The following is a 14,045-nucleotide window of genomic DNA, read 5'->3' as shown; positions in this document are numbered from 1 at the left end:
CTAATTATATGAATGCTAATGCTTGGTCAAAACCAATCAAATTCCAAAAGAATACATCTAAGCACCAAGGGCTCAAACAATGGAAGTTGAATCCAACTCACAAATGTATTGAATTACCATAGAAATTTACAAACTTCCATAAATATAGATGATAGTGGTGAATACATGTAATTTGAGCAGTCGAACCCTCACCGGATGTGTATTCGCTCTATTCACTCAAGTGTTTAGGGGTTGATTTACTCAATTCTCCCCTAATCATATTTTCCAAAGTTTGTTCTTCATCTACCAATCAACAATCATTCAATGTATGCATTCATTCATCATGAGGTCTTTCCCATAGGTTGTAATGGGGTTAGGGTAAAGGTAGGATCATATATGGTTAAGTGGCTAGAGATTTGAATCTTTGATTAACCTAGACCTTCCCACCTAATCTATACAATGACCTATACAAATTCTAATCTAACCCAACTACCCATTTTTTTCTCTTTTTCACATACTCATGCATTTTTCCCTTTTTTTTTTCATTTCACAACACTTATGCATTGACTCTTATTGGACTTCACTTTGGGGCATTTTGTCCCCTTTTTATTGTTTTTCTTCTTTTTCTTTCTTTTTCTATATATTTTTTTTTCACATTTTTTTCTTTCTCTTTTTCTTTTATTTTTCTCATTTTTTCTTTCAAGCTACATATAAGAACATCAATGCATAAGGTATATACATTTGATCAATACATGAGAGTGCACCTAATTCCCAAATATAGAAATACAAAACACCCTTTTATCCCAACCAATGTTCCCAAATCTCCCCAAACCTGAATAATAAGCACTCTCACTAGCCTAAGCTAATCAAAAATCCAAGCAAGGGACTTTTATTGTTTTTCGCTCTAGGCTTGTAATGTGCTAAAATAAGAATAATTGGGTTAAGCGTAGGCTCAAAATTGGTTAACAATGGAGGATAGAAGGTGGGCTATTTGGGTAAGTGAGCTAATTAAAATAATGGCCTCAATCATATAAATGCATGAATACAAGGAATAAATGGACATATAGAATCAAGCAAACCAAGGATCACAATCATAGGAAGAGATAATCACACACAAGAATGGAAAATGGGTGGTTATAAAATGTAACCACATCAATAGGCTCAAATCTCACATGCTTGTGTTCTTGGCTCACTACATATTTCACAAAGTATGAATTCAAGCAAGTTACAAAAATTTTCAATCAATTGGGGTGTGCTCTATAGATAGATTCTTTTGAAAAATTCATCATTTTGACTAAGCTTATTAATGAAATGTTGTGATTGAGAGTTTATAAAAATTCCTTAGTTCACCCTTTTCTTTTCAATCAAAATAGGTTTCATATGAAAAGGGTTAACTAGGTCTTAACAATTCTAAAACAATTTCTAATCACGATCATAAGCTAAAAGGTAACTATATAAGAAAAATCCAACTAAAGTATGAAATCTAGCATCCAAAATGACAAAGTATGCAACAACTAAGGCAAAAGTATCCAAAGTAATCCAAAATAACCAATATATACAACAGTGTGTAAAATAAGATAACTAAGAGAATATAATTAGGAAATATGCAAAATGTTCACCGATCCACCAATGGTGCCAACGGTAACCTCCCCACACTTAAGATCAAGCATCGTCCCCGATGCTAATCCTCAGGCTCAGGGAGAGGTACGCCGATCGGCTCTGGCTGGGGCTGTGGCTGAGGTGTCTCCTGAGTAGCCTGGGTCTGGGATGGTGCCTCCACATGAACCGGCTCCTCCTCAAGAGTACCCTCATCATGTAAGTCCACATGCTCCTCCTCGTGGGTCTCCTTATCTGAACCGGAGGACTCTGGGAGGGGGGCAGCTCAAGGCCCTGGGCCACAAATATCTGGTCAATCCGATCTAGGCGACGCATAATCTCACGCTGGCCGCGCTCCATGAACCGGAAAAGACACTGAACTAGTAAGTAGGTTGGTTGAGGCGCTGGTGGTGGTGGTACTGCTGCTGGCGCTGTAGAAGAAGATGGTCCTACTGCTACTGTGGAAGATGAGGGTCTGGCTGCCTCGACTACTGCTCGAGCTCGAGAGCGGCGCCTGGAAGGGGGCTTCTCGTGCACCCACCCGCCCCATGGAATAGTAGCTTCCTTCTCATCCTCGTCTGGGGGCGGTGGAATCGCATCATCATCCCTCCATGGGGCGTCAGCTAACTCAATCATCCTAGTGATCATGGTGGGAAATGGCAGAAGGCCACGGATGTGAGCGCGCCACATGCTTCTCCTGATCAGCCGGGGGAAATATACCTCCTTCCCCTCCATGACACAGCCAATCAGAAGAAGCATATCCATCGGGATCTTAGAAAAGTGTGTAGTAGACAGGACATAGTGCGCGAATACCTGCTGCCAGGTCCTAGCCTCCCTAGTCAGATAGGTGAATAGCATCCCCTTGGGTCTGGTGTTGGTGGACTCCATGACCCAAGAGGCGTCCGGCGTGGCAATAACACTCTTTAGTGCCTCAAAATTAAAAGTTATAGTGTTGATTGCAGTCTCTGCCTCCTGATATGCACAAATGTCACCAGTTCGAGGTAGGCACTGTAAAACACTCTCAATGTCTGCCTCAAGGATCGAAATCTGCCCACCCCGCAGGTGCACTAAATCTAGAGTCTCTCGAAAGAAGTTACAATAAAATTCCTTGACCTAGGAAGTGTTGATCCGTCCCAAATCCCTATCAATAAAGCCAAGGCCCAATCTTTGAATACGTGCCTCAATGGGTTCCTTCAGGTCGTCGGGTAAGGCCAATTTCTTCTCAATATTCAGACCCGTCTTTCGATAGGCGGGAAAACGGAGCTCACAGTAGAGGTTTGGGAACATGTATGTATCGGTGGGTGGTTTTAGCTGATTCTCCTTATCCGCCTTCTTAATCGGATTCTTGGCATAATTGACATAAGGGGAAAGGGTAAGAGCTTGAGATTTCTTTCTCTTTTTGGAGGTAGTGGACTTTTCCATTCCTCTATCGGCCATCCTGAAAATCAAATATGATATATAAGCATTGAACCAAGTAGAGAGATAGCAAGCAAGCATAGGGAGTATAGCTATAGACCAAGAATTCAAACAATGCAAACAATATAGCACAAAACTAATGCATTAGACATATTCATTATCACACCTCAAAAGAATAGTCAGAGAGTTAGGTGAACTGAAAAGTGAAGTTAGTGTTAGACAAGTTAGTGAGTTAGAAAGAAATGAAATTGAAAGTTAGCGGTATGATGGAAAATAGCCTAAGTAATAGAGAATTGCTGAATGTGTACAACAAGCATGCTCATATACATGAGGGAAGTGCAGTCATTGATGATGAAATATAAAATTACAAAAGAGGCAATTAATTGAAAATAAATCATCAGTCAATTCTTTGCAATAGTTGATGCTCAAATTTGAAATGCAGGTTGTGTAACACAAATCAAAATACAAACAAATTTGAGTGCGAGTGAGTTACACAAGTTGAAGTCATCAACTATTCGCAATGCAAGAACCATACGCACAAAATTACAAGTTAGATTGAATGGGGAGTGAAGCACAAGAATAAGACATTCAGCTAACTTGAAAAGTGTAAACAAGGGATGGTTTAAAGCGAGTCACAGGAAATGTATGAAAGATGGAAAAACTGACCCAAGGATACCTAAGAATTGAACTTGATGTAGCTTGGTGAATAAGCAATTTTAAAGCCAACAAGTTCAATCATAAGCAAAACGTTTGAAAGCAAAGCAATTCTAGAAAATTGGGCAGCATGTCAGCAGTAATTCGGACGTTTTCGGACAGCAACTAATAAGCAAGAGAGTCACATGAATCTAAGGGCAAGAGGCATAATCAAATAGTAGCAAAAAGTAATGTTCGTGATGCCCAATGGGAGTCGCAAAGCCAGGCAGCAGCAAAAGAATTACAGAATGAGAAATGCCACGGCGCAATTATCACTCAGCAAAGCAATCAATATCAAACAGCAATTAATCAAAATAAGCTCAGATAGGTAAACAAGTACAGCGTAAATATCAGGCCTAGAATCCTCTAACCACATCCTAGCTACCTAACAGCAGATATCTTCTATCTAACCTAGCAATCAAAACCAAATCCTAACTAACTAATAGGGGCTAACAACACTAATAACAGAAACAAGCAAAGAAAATGAAACAGAGTGGAAGCAGAGGCTGAGAACCTGGAATGCAGGGCAGAGATGGGACTTGGAATTGGGTACGCAGTAGGGAGGAGAGGAGAATGAAAGTGTAGTGGCCATCTCAGATAGTAGCGGTAGTGATCCCGCGGTGGCGTAGTAGTGGAGTAGAGTGAAGATAGATGGAGACAGTGAAGCGTGGTCGAGGGGGTATGGAGAGAACGAGGCAGAGACGGTGAAGAGCAGGGTTGTAGTTGAGATAGGAATGGAGGGAATGAAGGGGGTTGGGCTCGCCGGTGGCGGTGGTGCGCGGCGGAGAGGGCAGAAAGAGCGAGGGAGTGAGAGAATAGGAATGAGCGAGAGAGAGAGAGACCGGGATGAGGGTCGAAGAAGAAGGGTAGGGGGCGACGGCGGCGGAGGTGCGCCGGCGCGGTGGTCAGAGGCGGGATGGGGGATGAGAGGGTTGGAAGGAGAAGAAAGGTGGGTTTGGGGGGGTGTGTCTGCGTGATTGTTCGTCGTGCCTTAGGGTTATCCCATTTTAGAATTGACGCGGGCGCGCACCGTGCGCGTCCGCGTGCCTTGAAGATTTTTTGGGATGACGCGGGAGCGTCATGTGCGCTCATGCGTGACTTGTGGAAAAAGCAAAGATGCGCATGTGCAATGTGCGCGTCCGCGTGGGATGAGTTGGGTTGGGGGCTCAGTGCTGGCCCAGCACCAGCACAACTCTCTGGACAAAGTATGGGCTGGGGCCAGCCACTGAGGGACGCGTACGCACAATGCGTGCGTCCGCGTGCTTGGCCATTTGGTGTAGTGGCACGCAAGCGCGATGTGCGCGCTCGCGTGTTTCCCCTCAACGTTACAGGGACGCGCACGCGTACCGTGCGCGTCCGCGTGGGATGAGTTAGGCTAAAAGCTCAACGTTTGCACAAGAGAGGCCCAACTCTCTGAAAACTCTATGGGGGTTGTATCCGCTCATGGACGCGTGCGCATACAGTGTGCACGCGCGTCCTTCCCTTCTCTCTTTTTTTTTTAAGAAGCAAAAACACAGAATTTAACACTCTCCTAACCTATAAACACCCTAAAGCAACCAAAATTCAAACTTAACAAAAATCTTTAGGTTCTTGAAGAATTTTTAAAAACAAAATAAACACAAATTGCACTTCAAGTAACCTACTTTAACAACAATCTAAACTAATGTATACACACTACAACAACCTATCAATCAAAACAAAATGTATAAGAGTATGGAAAAGAATAAAACTACCTATAATGGTAACTCAAATCACTTATTAAGTATATATACAAGAGAATGGAAGGAGTTTACCATGGTGGGTGTCTCCCACCTATCACTTTTAGTTTAAGTCCTTAAATTGGACATTTGAGAAGCTCTTGTCATGGTGGCTTATGCTTGTGCTCATCCTTGAATCTCCAAGGATCATTGTGCCTCAAATGGTTGATAGAAATTCCAACCGTCCTCACCGAGTTTGGGTGGAGTTCCATCCAAGATATGAGCTCCCTTAGTTGGTCTACATGCTTCTATCCGGGATCCCATATCTTATTTTCGCACCCGTCTTCAAGTTGATTTCCATGAATTCTCCGTTCGGGCGGTTGACAAGTAGAACAAGTAGAATTCTCTTGAGCATACCAAGTCCTCTTCCTATATCCATGTAAAGTAGAATTTATCCAATCATAGTCCCTATACTTTGAGGTTTTGACCTTGATGAGCCTAATTTCAAATCTCCAATCACTACACAACTCTCTCTTACTCTTAACTCCACAAAGAGCTCTAAGTTGATCATCATTTTCAATCAAACCATACTCAAGTGGGAAAGTAAAGATTAGAGATAATAATTTTACCCACTTGAATGTTGTGTTGGATGGTGACTTGGGGAGGGGGACCTCCCCACACTTAGACAATGCGAGGACTACTTTTTTAGGCTCTTCTTTAGTTGTTTCCACCTTTTCGCAAGCTTCTTCAATTTCAACCTTTTCCCTTTCATCAATTGGCTTGGTGTTGTCTTCAAGAACTTCATCTTGCCCAATGGGAGGGGATTCAATTTTGGATAGGAATTCATTGATGAATGAATCCATCTCTTGATCAACCTCTTCATATTCTTCAATTTTGATATACACCAATTCAACTTTTATCTCTTGGTAGCTCTCTTCCGATTCACTCTCTTCTTCATTGCTCACCAAGGGTATGGAAGGTTGTGCACATTCTTCTATAAATTCAACTTCATGTCCAATGGAAAAGGATTCAATTGTAGATAGAAATTCATCCATGATTGAATCCATCTCTTGGTAAACCTCTTCCAGGTCTCCAACAATGATATGCCTTGGAGGTTGTGCACCCTCATCAACATTAATATCAAGCATCTTGGAAGAGTGCTCCATGATGCTACATTCCCATGGACTTTCAACATCTCCTAAATCTTCAACCACTTCTTCCTTGTCTTCGACAATCATAGGCTCCTCCAATTGTTCTAACACAAAGTAGCATCCCTCATCACCCACCGGGTTTCCAATCTCTCTTTCATGCTACGCTCTTCAATTGATTTTTCACATGTGGCAAGGGAAGCACCTTGAGTGTTCAAGCATTGGTAGGCTAAAGTATGCACTACCTTGGTCAAGTTAGTCACAAACTCTAGGGTATTCCTTTGCATATCCGCTTGTCCTTGAAGTAACAAGGTGAGAGAGTCATCTATTGGGGCTTGGGGTGGATAGAAGGGTTCATCATTTTGGAGAGAAGGTTCATAGTAGGAAGGTGGTTCTTCTTGGTAGGGGTATGGAGATGGTGTGCATTGAGGTGGTTCTTGGTAATAGTCATGATAGGGTTGTGGCGGTTCCAAGGGTTCTTACTCATAATGGTCATAAGAATGTGGTATGGATGGTTGGTCATATGATGGATATGGGTCATAGGAAGGTGTTTGGTAATAAGAGGCTTGTGAGAATGGTTGAAGTTCATGTTGAGGATAAGAATCATAAGCATATGATGGTGGTAGTTGATTGTCACATAAAGTTTCACTATAGCCATTGAATTGACATGCATTAGGATGGGAATTATACCTATGAGTATCTGGAGGTTGTTGCCAATAGGAGTGATCAATTCTTTGAGGCTCCTCCCATCTTGAAGTGTTCTATCCTTGGTACATGTTGTCATTAAAGTCCACATTTTCTACAACACAATTAGCACCAAACTCATAGCCAAAATGAGAATTCATAGTGGAAAAGCAAAATAAAACTAACAAAATCTATTAAACAAGCAAAAGACAAACCTATTTACAATATTCACATATATACAATAACCAATAACATAACACCATTGCAATTCCCCGGCAACGGCGCCATTTTGATGATTAGACTTTTGTGTGGTTTAGAATTTCACAAATGAAAGCTCGTTGCAAGTATAGTTTCTAAACCAATCAATAATCCTTTCATACAAAAATTTGTTTGTCACAAGTACAAACCCCTAAAATCTATAAACCGAAGTATTAAACCTCGGGTCGTTCTCCCTAGGAATTGTAACAAAGTGTCTTGTTATTGGTTATGGAGTATTTTGGGGTTTTTGGGATAAGAGGCATGAAAAGTAAATGGCAATAAAAATAAACTAACAACTAGAAAGCTCTTGGCAAAGTTGTGAGAATTAGAAGTCCTACCCTAGTTATCCTCCTCGATTGTGACCACAATTATCCATTGCTACCACTTAGTTAACCTCTAACCATGGAGAAAAATTAAGTGGATGAATTAACTTGATTCCACAAGTCCTAGCCAACTCCCAAGGGAAAGACTAGCTTTAGTGGTATCCAAATCAATTAGCAACTTCTAATTATCAATCTACAAAGGAATTAGATAACTCAAGCGTCACTAATCACTCTACCATAGCCAAGAGGAACAAAATCTACACTAAAATCCAATCAAGCATTTCATCAAACACTTAGAAGGCATAACAGAAAAGCATAGTAAAAAGTGCAACGAAAGTAAATCTACACTACTCAATTACAAGAAATTAAATAACAACAAATCAAATGAACAATAAAGGGACATGAAAACATAAATTGCATTGAAATGAAAATAGAAGAAACAAAAGAGTGCATCAACAACAAAGTAAGAAATTACAAGAATGAAATACAAAATTAGAGAGAGGAAGAGTAGAGGAGGAAGAATTGTAAAAGGAAAAGTAAATCATAGCATGAATTAAACCTAGATCTAAGAAATTCTAATCTAGATCTAAAACCTAATCCTAATCCTAATTCTAGAGAGAAGTGAGAGCTTCTCTCTCTAAAACTAACCTCAACTAGCCTAATGTGTGTTCTCCTTTTTTTTTCTATCATCCTTCCCCTTCATACCTTGGTCTTTTTAGTCGTTTCCCGCCAAAAGCTCAGCTCCAAATGGGGCTGAAAACCCTCCAAAATTGCCAGGCACGTTTTCCTCTTTAAAAATCACGTGTGGTCATCGGCGCGTGCGCGCACAGTGCGTGCGCGCGCCCATGGCGAATTTTGCGATCTGCGCGTGAGCGCATAGTGCGCGTGCGCGCCTATGGGGTTTTCCAAACTTTTAGCTTTTCATGATTTCTCCAATTTGTATACTTTCCTTTCACTCCTTTGATCTCTTCCTAGCCCTTTTCAACCTGGAATCACTAGCAAACACATCAAAGCATCTAGTGGAATCAAAGGCAAATCAAAATTATCAAATTAAAGGTCTAAAAAGCATATTTTCACATCTAAGCACAAATATGGAGACAATCACAAAACCATGCTATTTCATTGGATAAATGTGAGGAAAGGTTATCAAAATGCTCTAAATGCAACACAAGATAAACCCTACAAAGGAGGTTTATTACCGAGCCTAATAATGAAGGAGATGCAAGAAAGGTTCTTGGTGACTAGACCATACTAACTTCTGATTTCTATGGAAGAAGTATCTCTATACCTGCCATTAGAGCAATTAACTTTTTGCTTAAGCCTCGGTTAGTCTCTCTTATGCAACAGAATTGCAAGTTCTATGCACTTTCACTAGAAGATCCATATCAGTTTCTATCTGAATTCTTGCAAATCTGTAACACTATTAAGACCAATAGAGTGGATCCTGAGGTCTACAGACTTATGCTCTTTCCCTTTGTGGTGAGTGTAACACCCTAATTAGCCTAAGCTTTACCTCGCGTCGTAAATCAATGGTTAATCAGAGATCACGACAGTTCTAAACTCATACATATGATATATATATATATATAAAGAATAGTATAATCTAGAAGCCCGATGAAGAATATAGCTCAAAATCAAGATTTGAAAATGGCAAATGTACTAACGAAGCTTCTAACTTAAAGCACAAGATATAGATAAGATAGATCAAAATATAATAGTGTAATATCATAATAGTCTAGCCACGGCTCGCAGAGTTTAAGCTAGCTAGCCATATATACATACATACAAAACCTGACAGTAAAAACAGCTTATACAAGTTTTGTTCTCTCAAATACAAGCCTCTAGGCAAAACAAAATACAAAAGTGAGAGACATATACAAAATAAGTCAAAAAACTCAAAAAGATATCCGGATCCTCCGCTTCTGTCACTAACCAGACAACTCACCGAGGTGGGTTGCGACCTGCATCTGAAAAAGACAACAGAAATATGGTATGAGAACCGACGGTTCTCAGCATGGTAACAGTTCCCAGTGATGTAGGATATAAGACCCCGGGACGCCAAAGGCAATCCTAAGCTTCATATCCATCACAAGATTTCAATCTTAAGGCATACTAAAACAAATAAGCATAATATATAAACCTTAACATAATTAAACCGGGTAATCTATCTTAGGGGGTTTCTACTCTAACCAAACACTGCTGTTCCACAGCCTTCACCAACCGACCCTCCATGCGATCCCATCGCCACCGCCTTCCGAACCTCCTCAATCCCAGTAGAAAGCACAGATAATATACAATGCAAGTAAAACACAAGTAGAGGCATATAAGGTAATTAATTCAAATAGCAATTAGGCATGTTATACAAATAGGCAGGCCATTTCAAGTAGTAAAAGCATGCAAACAGATAGAAAATGCATATGATGAATGTCTGTCCTACTGGCTGTGATATCACATTGTCGGTTCAACTGCCAACTCGACACATCTCCATGGAGATGTCGCCCTTCGGAATCATTATTGGGAACCCCCGAGATATAGTGCTTGGATCATTGTCCAGGGTTTTCTGCCTGCACACTCTGATGATCCGAAGGGATGCGAGCGGGATACTCTTGCCACCTTCCTCGCATCTAAGCGCAAGCAGGATGAACCACCGCCCTTACGCCGCCGCCGCTACCTCGACAGGTGGGATCCAACCACATGCCCCTGCTGGGCGCATAGCGTCTCATAATCTCAATATAAAATAGTAGTTCAGTGGTTTTTCAGAAAACATTTTGAATATAACAGTGATTCCTCATCACCCTTTCGAGTCCTCGACTCATCTCAACCACTGTCAATTCACATTTCCATTTCAAAGTCATCAGTTCCTCAATTCTCATCTCATACATCAACCATTCGTCACATACCATCAAACCATCCCAGTACACCCGAAACCTAGACCTCCATCTTCTAAGTTTTCCAAATAATATCATCCAAAATCCATTAAATTTTTTCCCATGTTTTAAATATTCAACACTAGGCCTAAGAGTCTTAAAATGGCATTATAGAAGCTTACAATCTTGTTGGGAAGGTAGAATAGTTGAAAACAAGGAAAAATTTGAGAAACAGAGTGTGTGCGGCCGCAGAAGAGTATGCGCGCGCACGCTCTAGAGAGTTTTAAAACGTGTGCGTATGTATAGTGGTGTGCGTACGCACATGTGTCAAAATTTGCAAAGTATGTTCACTCACACAGGGCATGCTAGCACCCCCAACAAACGACCCTTCCCGACTTGTGTGTGCGCACAGGGTTGTGCGTCCGCACACGTCGCAATTCTTCGTTGATGTGTACGCGCACAAGCTGTGCTAACGCTGCAAGCAGAACGCATTTTCCTGCCTGTGCGTGCGCACAGGTCTGTGCATCCACACAGATTAAGATTTTCGCAGGGTTGTGCATCCGCACAAGACTGTGCGTACGCACATATCAGAAATCCTGAAGTTCTACAACTTTGCAGAATTTCAGATTTTTAACACCAACTTTGAATGATCATAACTTCCTCTAAAAAATTCCAAATTTTACAAACTTTATATCTAATTCAAAGGGTTTTCAATAAGCTTTAATTTCAAATAAATTCCAATAAATTTTGAAAACTGAGGCAAAAGTTATGATCGAACAAAGTTCACCAAAAACTAACTTTTACCCAAGTTCACAATTTCCACAACTTCTCATAAAACACAATCAAAACCATACCATACCTTAGTGTCCATGAATATTATATACTACATAGAAAAAACTGAAACCATACCTTGGCCGATTCTCTACATGCACCAAAACCCAAAATGAGCACCAAATAAGCTTTCAACCACAATCCAACCACCAATGTACTCCAACAAGCACCAACAAGCTCCAAACTCACAATAATCAAGCTATATACATATAAATCACCACAAATCAACCTAGGGTTCAAGATAAACATAATCTCACAAAGGTTTAAAAGCTCTTACCTTTCTCGATAGCTTTGGAAGCCAAAACCCAATGCTAAGCAAGGATTAGAGTGAACCTAAACACCCAAAATCACAAAAACTCACTTAGCCAAATACCCTAAAACTCGAAACTTTGAGGAGAATAACTGAGAGGGATTCAAGCTTTACTTACCAGTTTCTTATATGAGTTTTGTAGAGCTCTTTACAAGGAACGCGTAGCCGCAAACGGTGCGACGATCGGAGCTTTGTAGCTCAAGATGTGAGCTTGGGAAGATTGAAGTGAATAGTAAAAAATAGAGGTTCTCTTCTTCTCCTTCTCAGCTGTGTGAGTGTGTTTGTTTGTGTGTTATGGGTGTTCGGGTTCATTAATGAACCCTTATATATATGTTGGGCTTGGGCCCAACTTGGGCCTGGTCCAACCCATTAGCGTTTTTAGCCCGTTTGGCCCAACTTTGGGCCAAACCTTTAAAATTAACGGCCGGTTTTCGACTTCTAATATTTTTCTATGGTTTTCGACTGTTTTCAATTTTCCTCACACAGTATCGGCCTGACTTGAACCAGTTCAATCGGTTCAACTGCCGATTCGCAGTTTTTCATGGTTTTTCACAGAAAATACATTTTCTGACTCAAAAAGACCTAGTGTGTCCAAAAATCATATTAAAATCCTCAAATTCTCACTCTAACTTTTCAGAACGTAACCTGAGCAATATAATCGCTTAATTAACCGGTTGATTAATTGCGGTTCTTACATTTTCCCTTCCTTAAAAAGATTTTCGCCCTCGAAAATCTGATTCACGCGATTTACTAGATATATATTCCCCACAAAGCATCCTATTTTCAATGTTACCAGCCAAACCAGTTGCCAAAGCATCTCGTTCTCCAATTTCCAAGTATGCTCTCCGACTCCTGCTCTCCTCTAAGCAACCTTAACCAATGTAACTTCCTCTCCTCGCAGCTTCTTCACACGGGTGTCGTCGACTCTTACTGGTGTCACTTGGAATGTCAAGCTCTCTCTCGACTCGACCGACTCAGGCTCTAACACATGAGCTGCATCCGATGTGTACTTATGGAGTTGTGACACGTGGAATACATCATGCAAGTTAGACAGATGGGGTGGCAAAGCTACTTGATACGCCACCAGCCCGAATCGCCTTAGAATCTCGAACGGTCCTATATATCTTGGATTCTACTTCTTGGTCTTGATTGCTCTTCCAATCCCATTTGTCGGTGTAACTTTCAGAAATACATGCTCTCCCACTTCAAACTCTAACGGTTTCCTTATCTGGTCCGCAAAACTCTTCTATCGACTCTGAGCAGTTAGAATCCTTTCCCAAATCTTCTTAATCTTCTCAGTAGTCTCTGCTACCAAATCTGGACCCAATGCACTTGCTTCACCAGATCCATACCAACAATGTGGAGACTGACACTTCTGTCCATATAAGGTCTCATACTGAGCCATCCCAATGCTCGCATGAAAGTTATTGTTGTACGCAATTTCCACCAATGGCATGTAACGGTCCCAACTTCCGGGTTGAACCAGAACACATGCTCTCAGCATATCCTCCAACATCTGAATATTCCTTTCCAACTGTCCATCAGTTTGTGGATGATATATGGTGCTGAGACATAGCTTTGTACCGAAAACTCTTTTGAAAGCTCCCCAAAACCTTGATGTGAATCAGGGATCACAATCCGATACTATGCCCGACGGCACACCATGCAACATTACTATCTCCTTTATATACAACCTTGCCAACTCCCCCATAGAACAGTTCACTCAGATAGGCAGAAAATGAGTGGATTTGGTTAAGCGATCCACGATTACCCAAATCGCATCAAATCCCAACCTAATCCTCGGTAAACTGGTCAAAAAGTCCATCGTAATTCCTTTCCACTTCTACTGAGGAATCTCAGGAGGCTGTAGCATTCCTGATGGCTTCTGAAGCTCTATCTTCACTTTCTGACACGTCAGGCACTTGGATACCACTATAGCTACATCACCTTTCATCCCAGGCCACCAGAACATCTTCTTTAAGTCATAATACATCTTCATACTTCCGGGATGAATGGAAAACCAACTGTTGTGAGCCTCCGACAACAAGTCTTGCCTCAAACTCCCGACATCCGGTATGCAATTTCTTCCCTTATATCTCCACAACCCTTTATCATCCTTGGTGAATTCTCAACGCCTCTTATCACCCAGTGGTTGAAATAATTGCTGAAGCTTTTGTTCATCTTGCTGAGCCTTTTGAATCTCCATCTTAAACGTACTTGAAATCTACAACTGATACAAACAA

General features: G+C 41.1%; 1 protein-coding gene across 1 annotated transcript; it reads right to left on the bottom strand.

The window, feature by feature from the left end:
• Positions 1–13,048: 13,048 nt before the first annotated feature.
• On the bottom strand, positions 13,049–13,795 carry LOC140180613 (uncharacterized). Its single transcript, XM_072221864.1, has 2 exons — positions 13,650–13,795; positions 13,049–13,415 (listed from the first exon to the last, which is right to left on the bottom strand). The coding sequence occupies exons 1-2, from the start codon at positions 13,793–13,795 to the stop codon at positions 13,049–13,051; spliced, it is 513 nt and encodes a 170-aa protein (XP_072077965.1).
• Positions 13,796–14,045: the final 250 nt, after the last annotated feature.

Source organism: Arachis hypogaea, chromosome 17 (assembly GCF_003086295.3).
Source record: "Arachis hypogaea cultivar Tifrunner chromosome 17, arahy.Tifrunner.gnm2.J5K5, whole genome shotgun sequence".
Taxonomy (NCBI): Eukaryota; Viridiplantae; Streptophyta; class Magnoliopsida; order Fabales; family Fabaceae; genus Arachis; species Arachis hypogaea.
The sequence above is the reverse complement of the archived record's forward strand: the minus strand, read 5'-3'. Positions and strand labels throughout refer to the sequence as shown.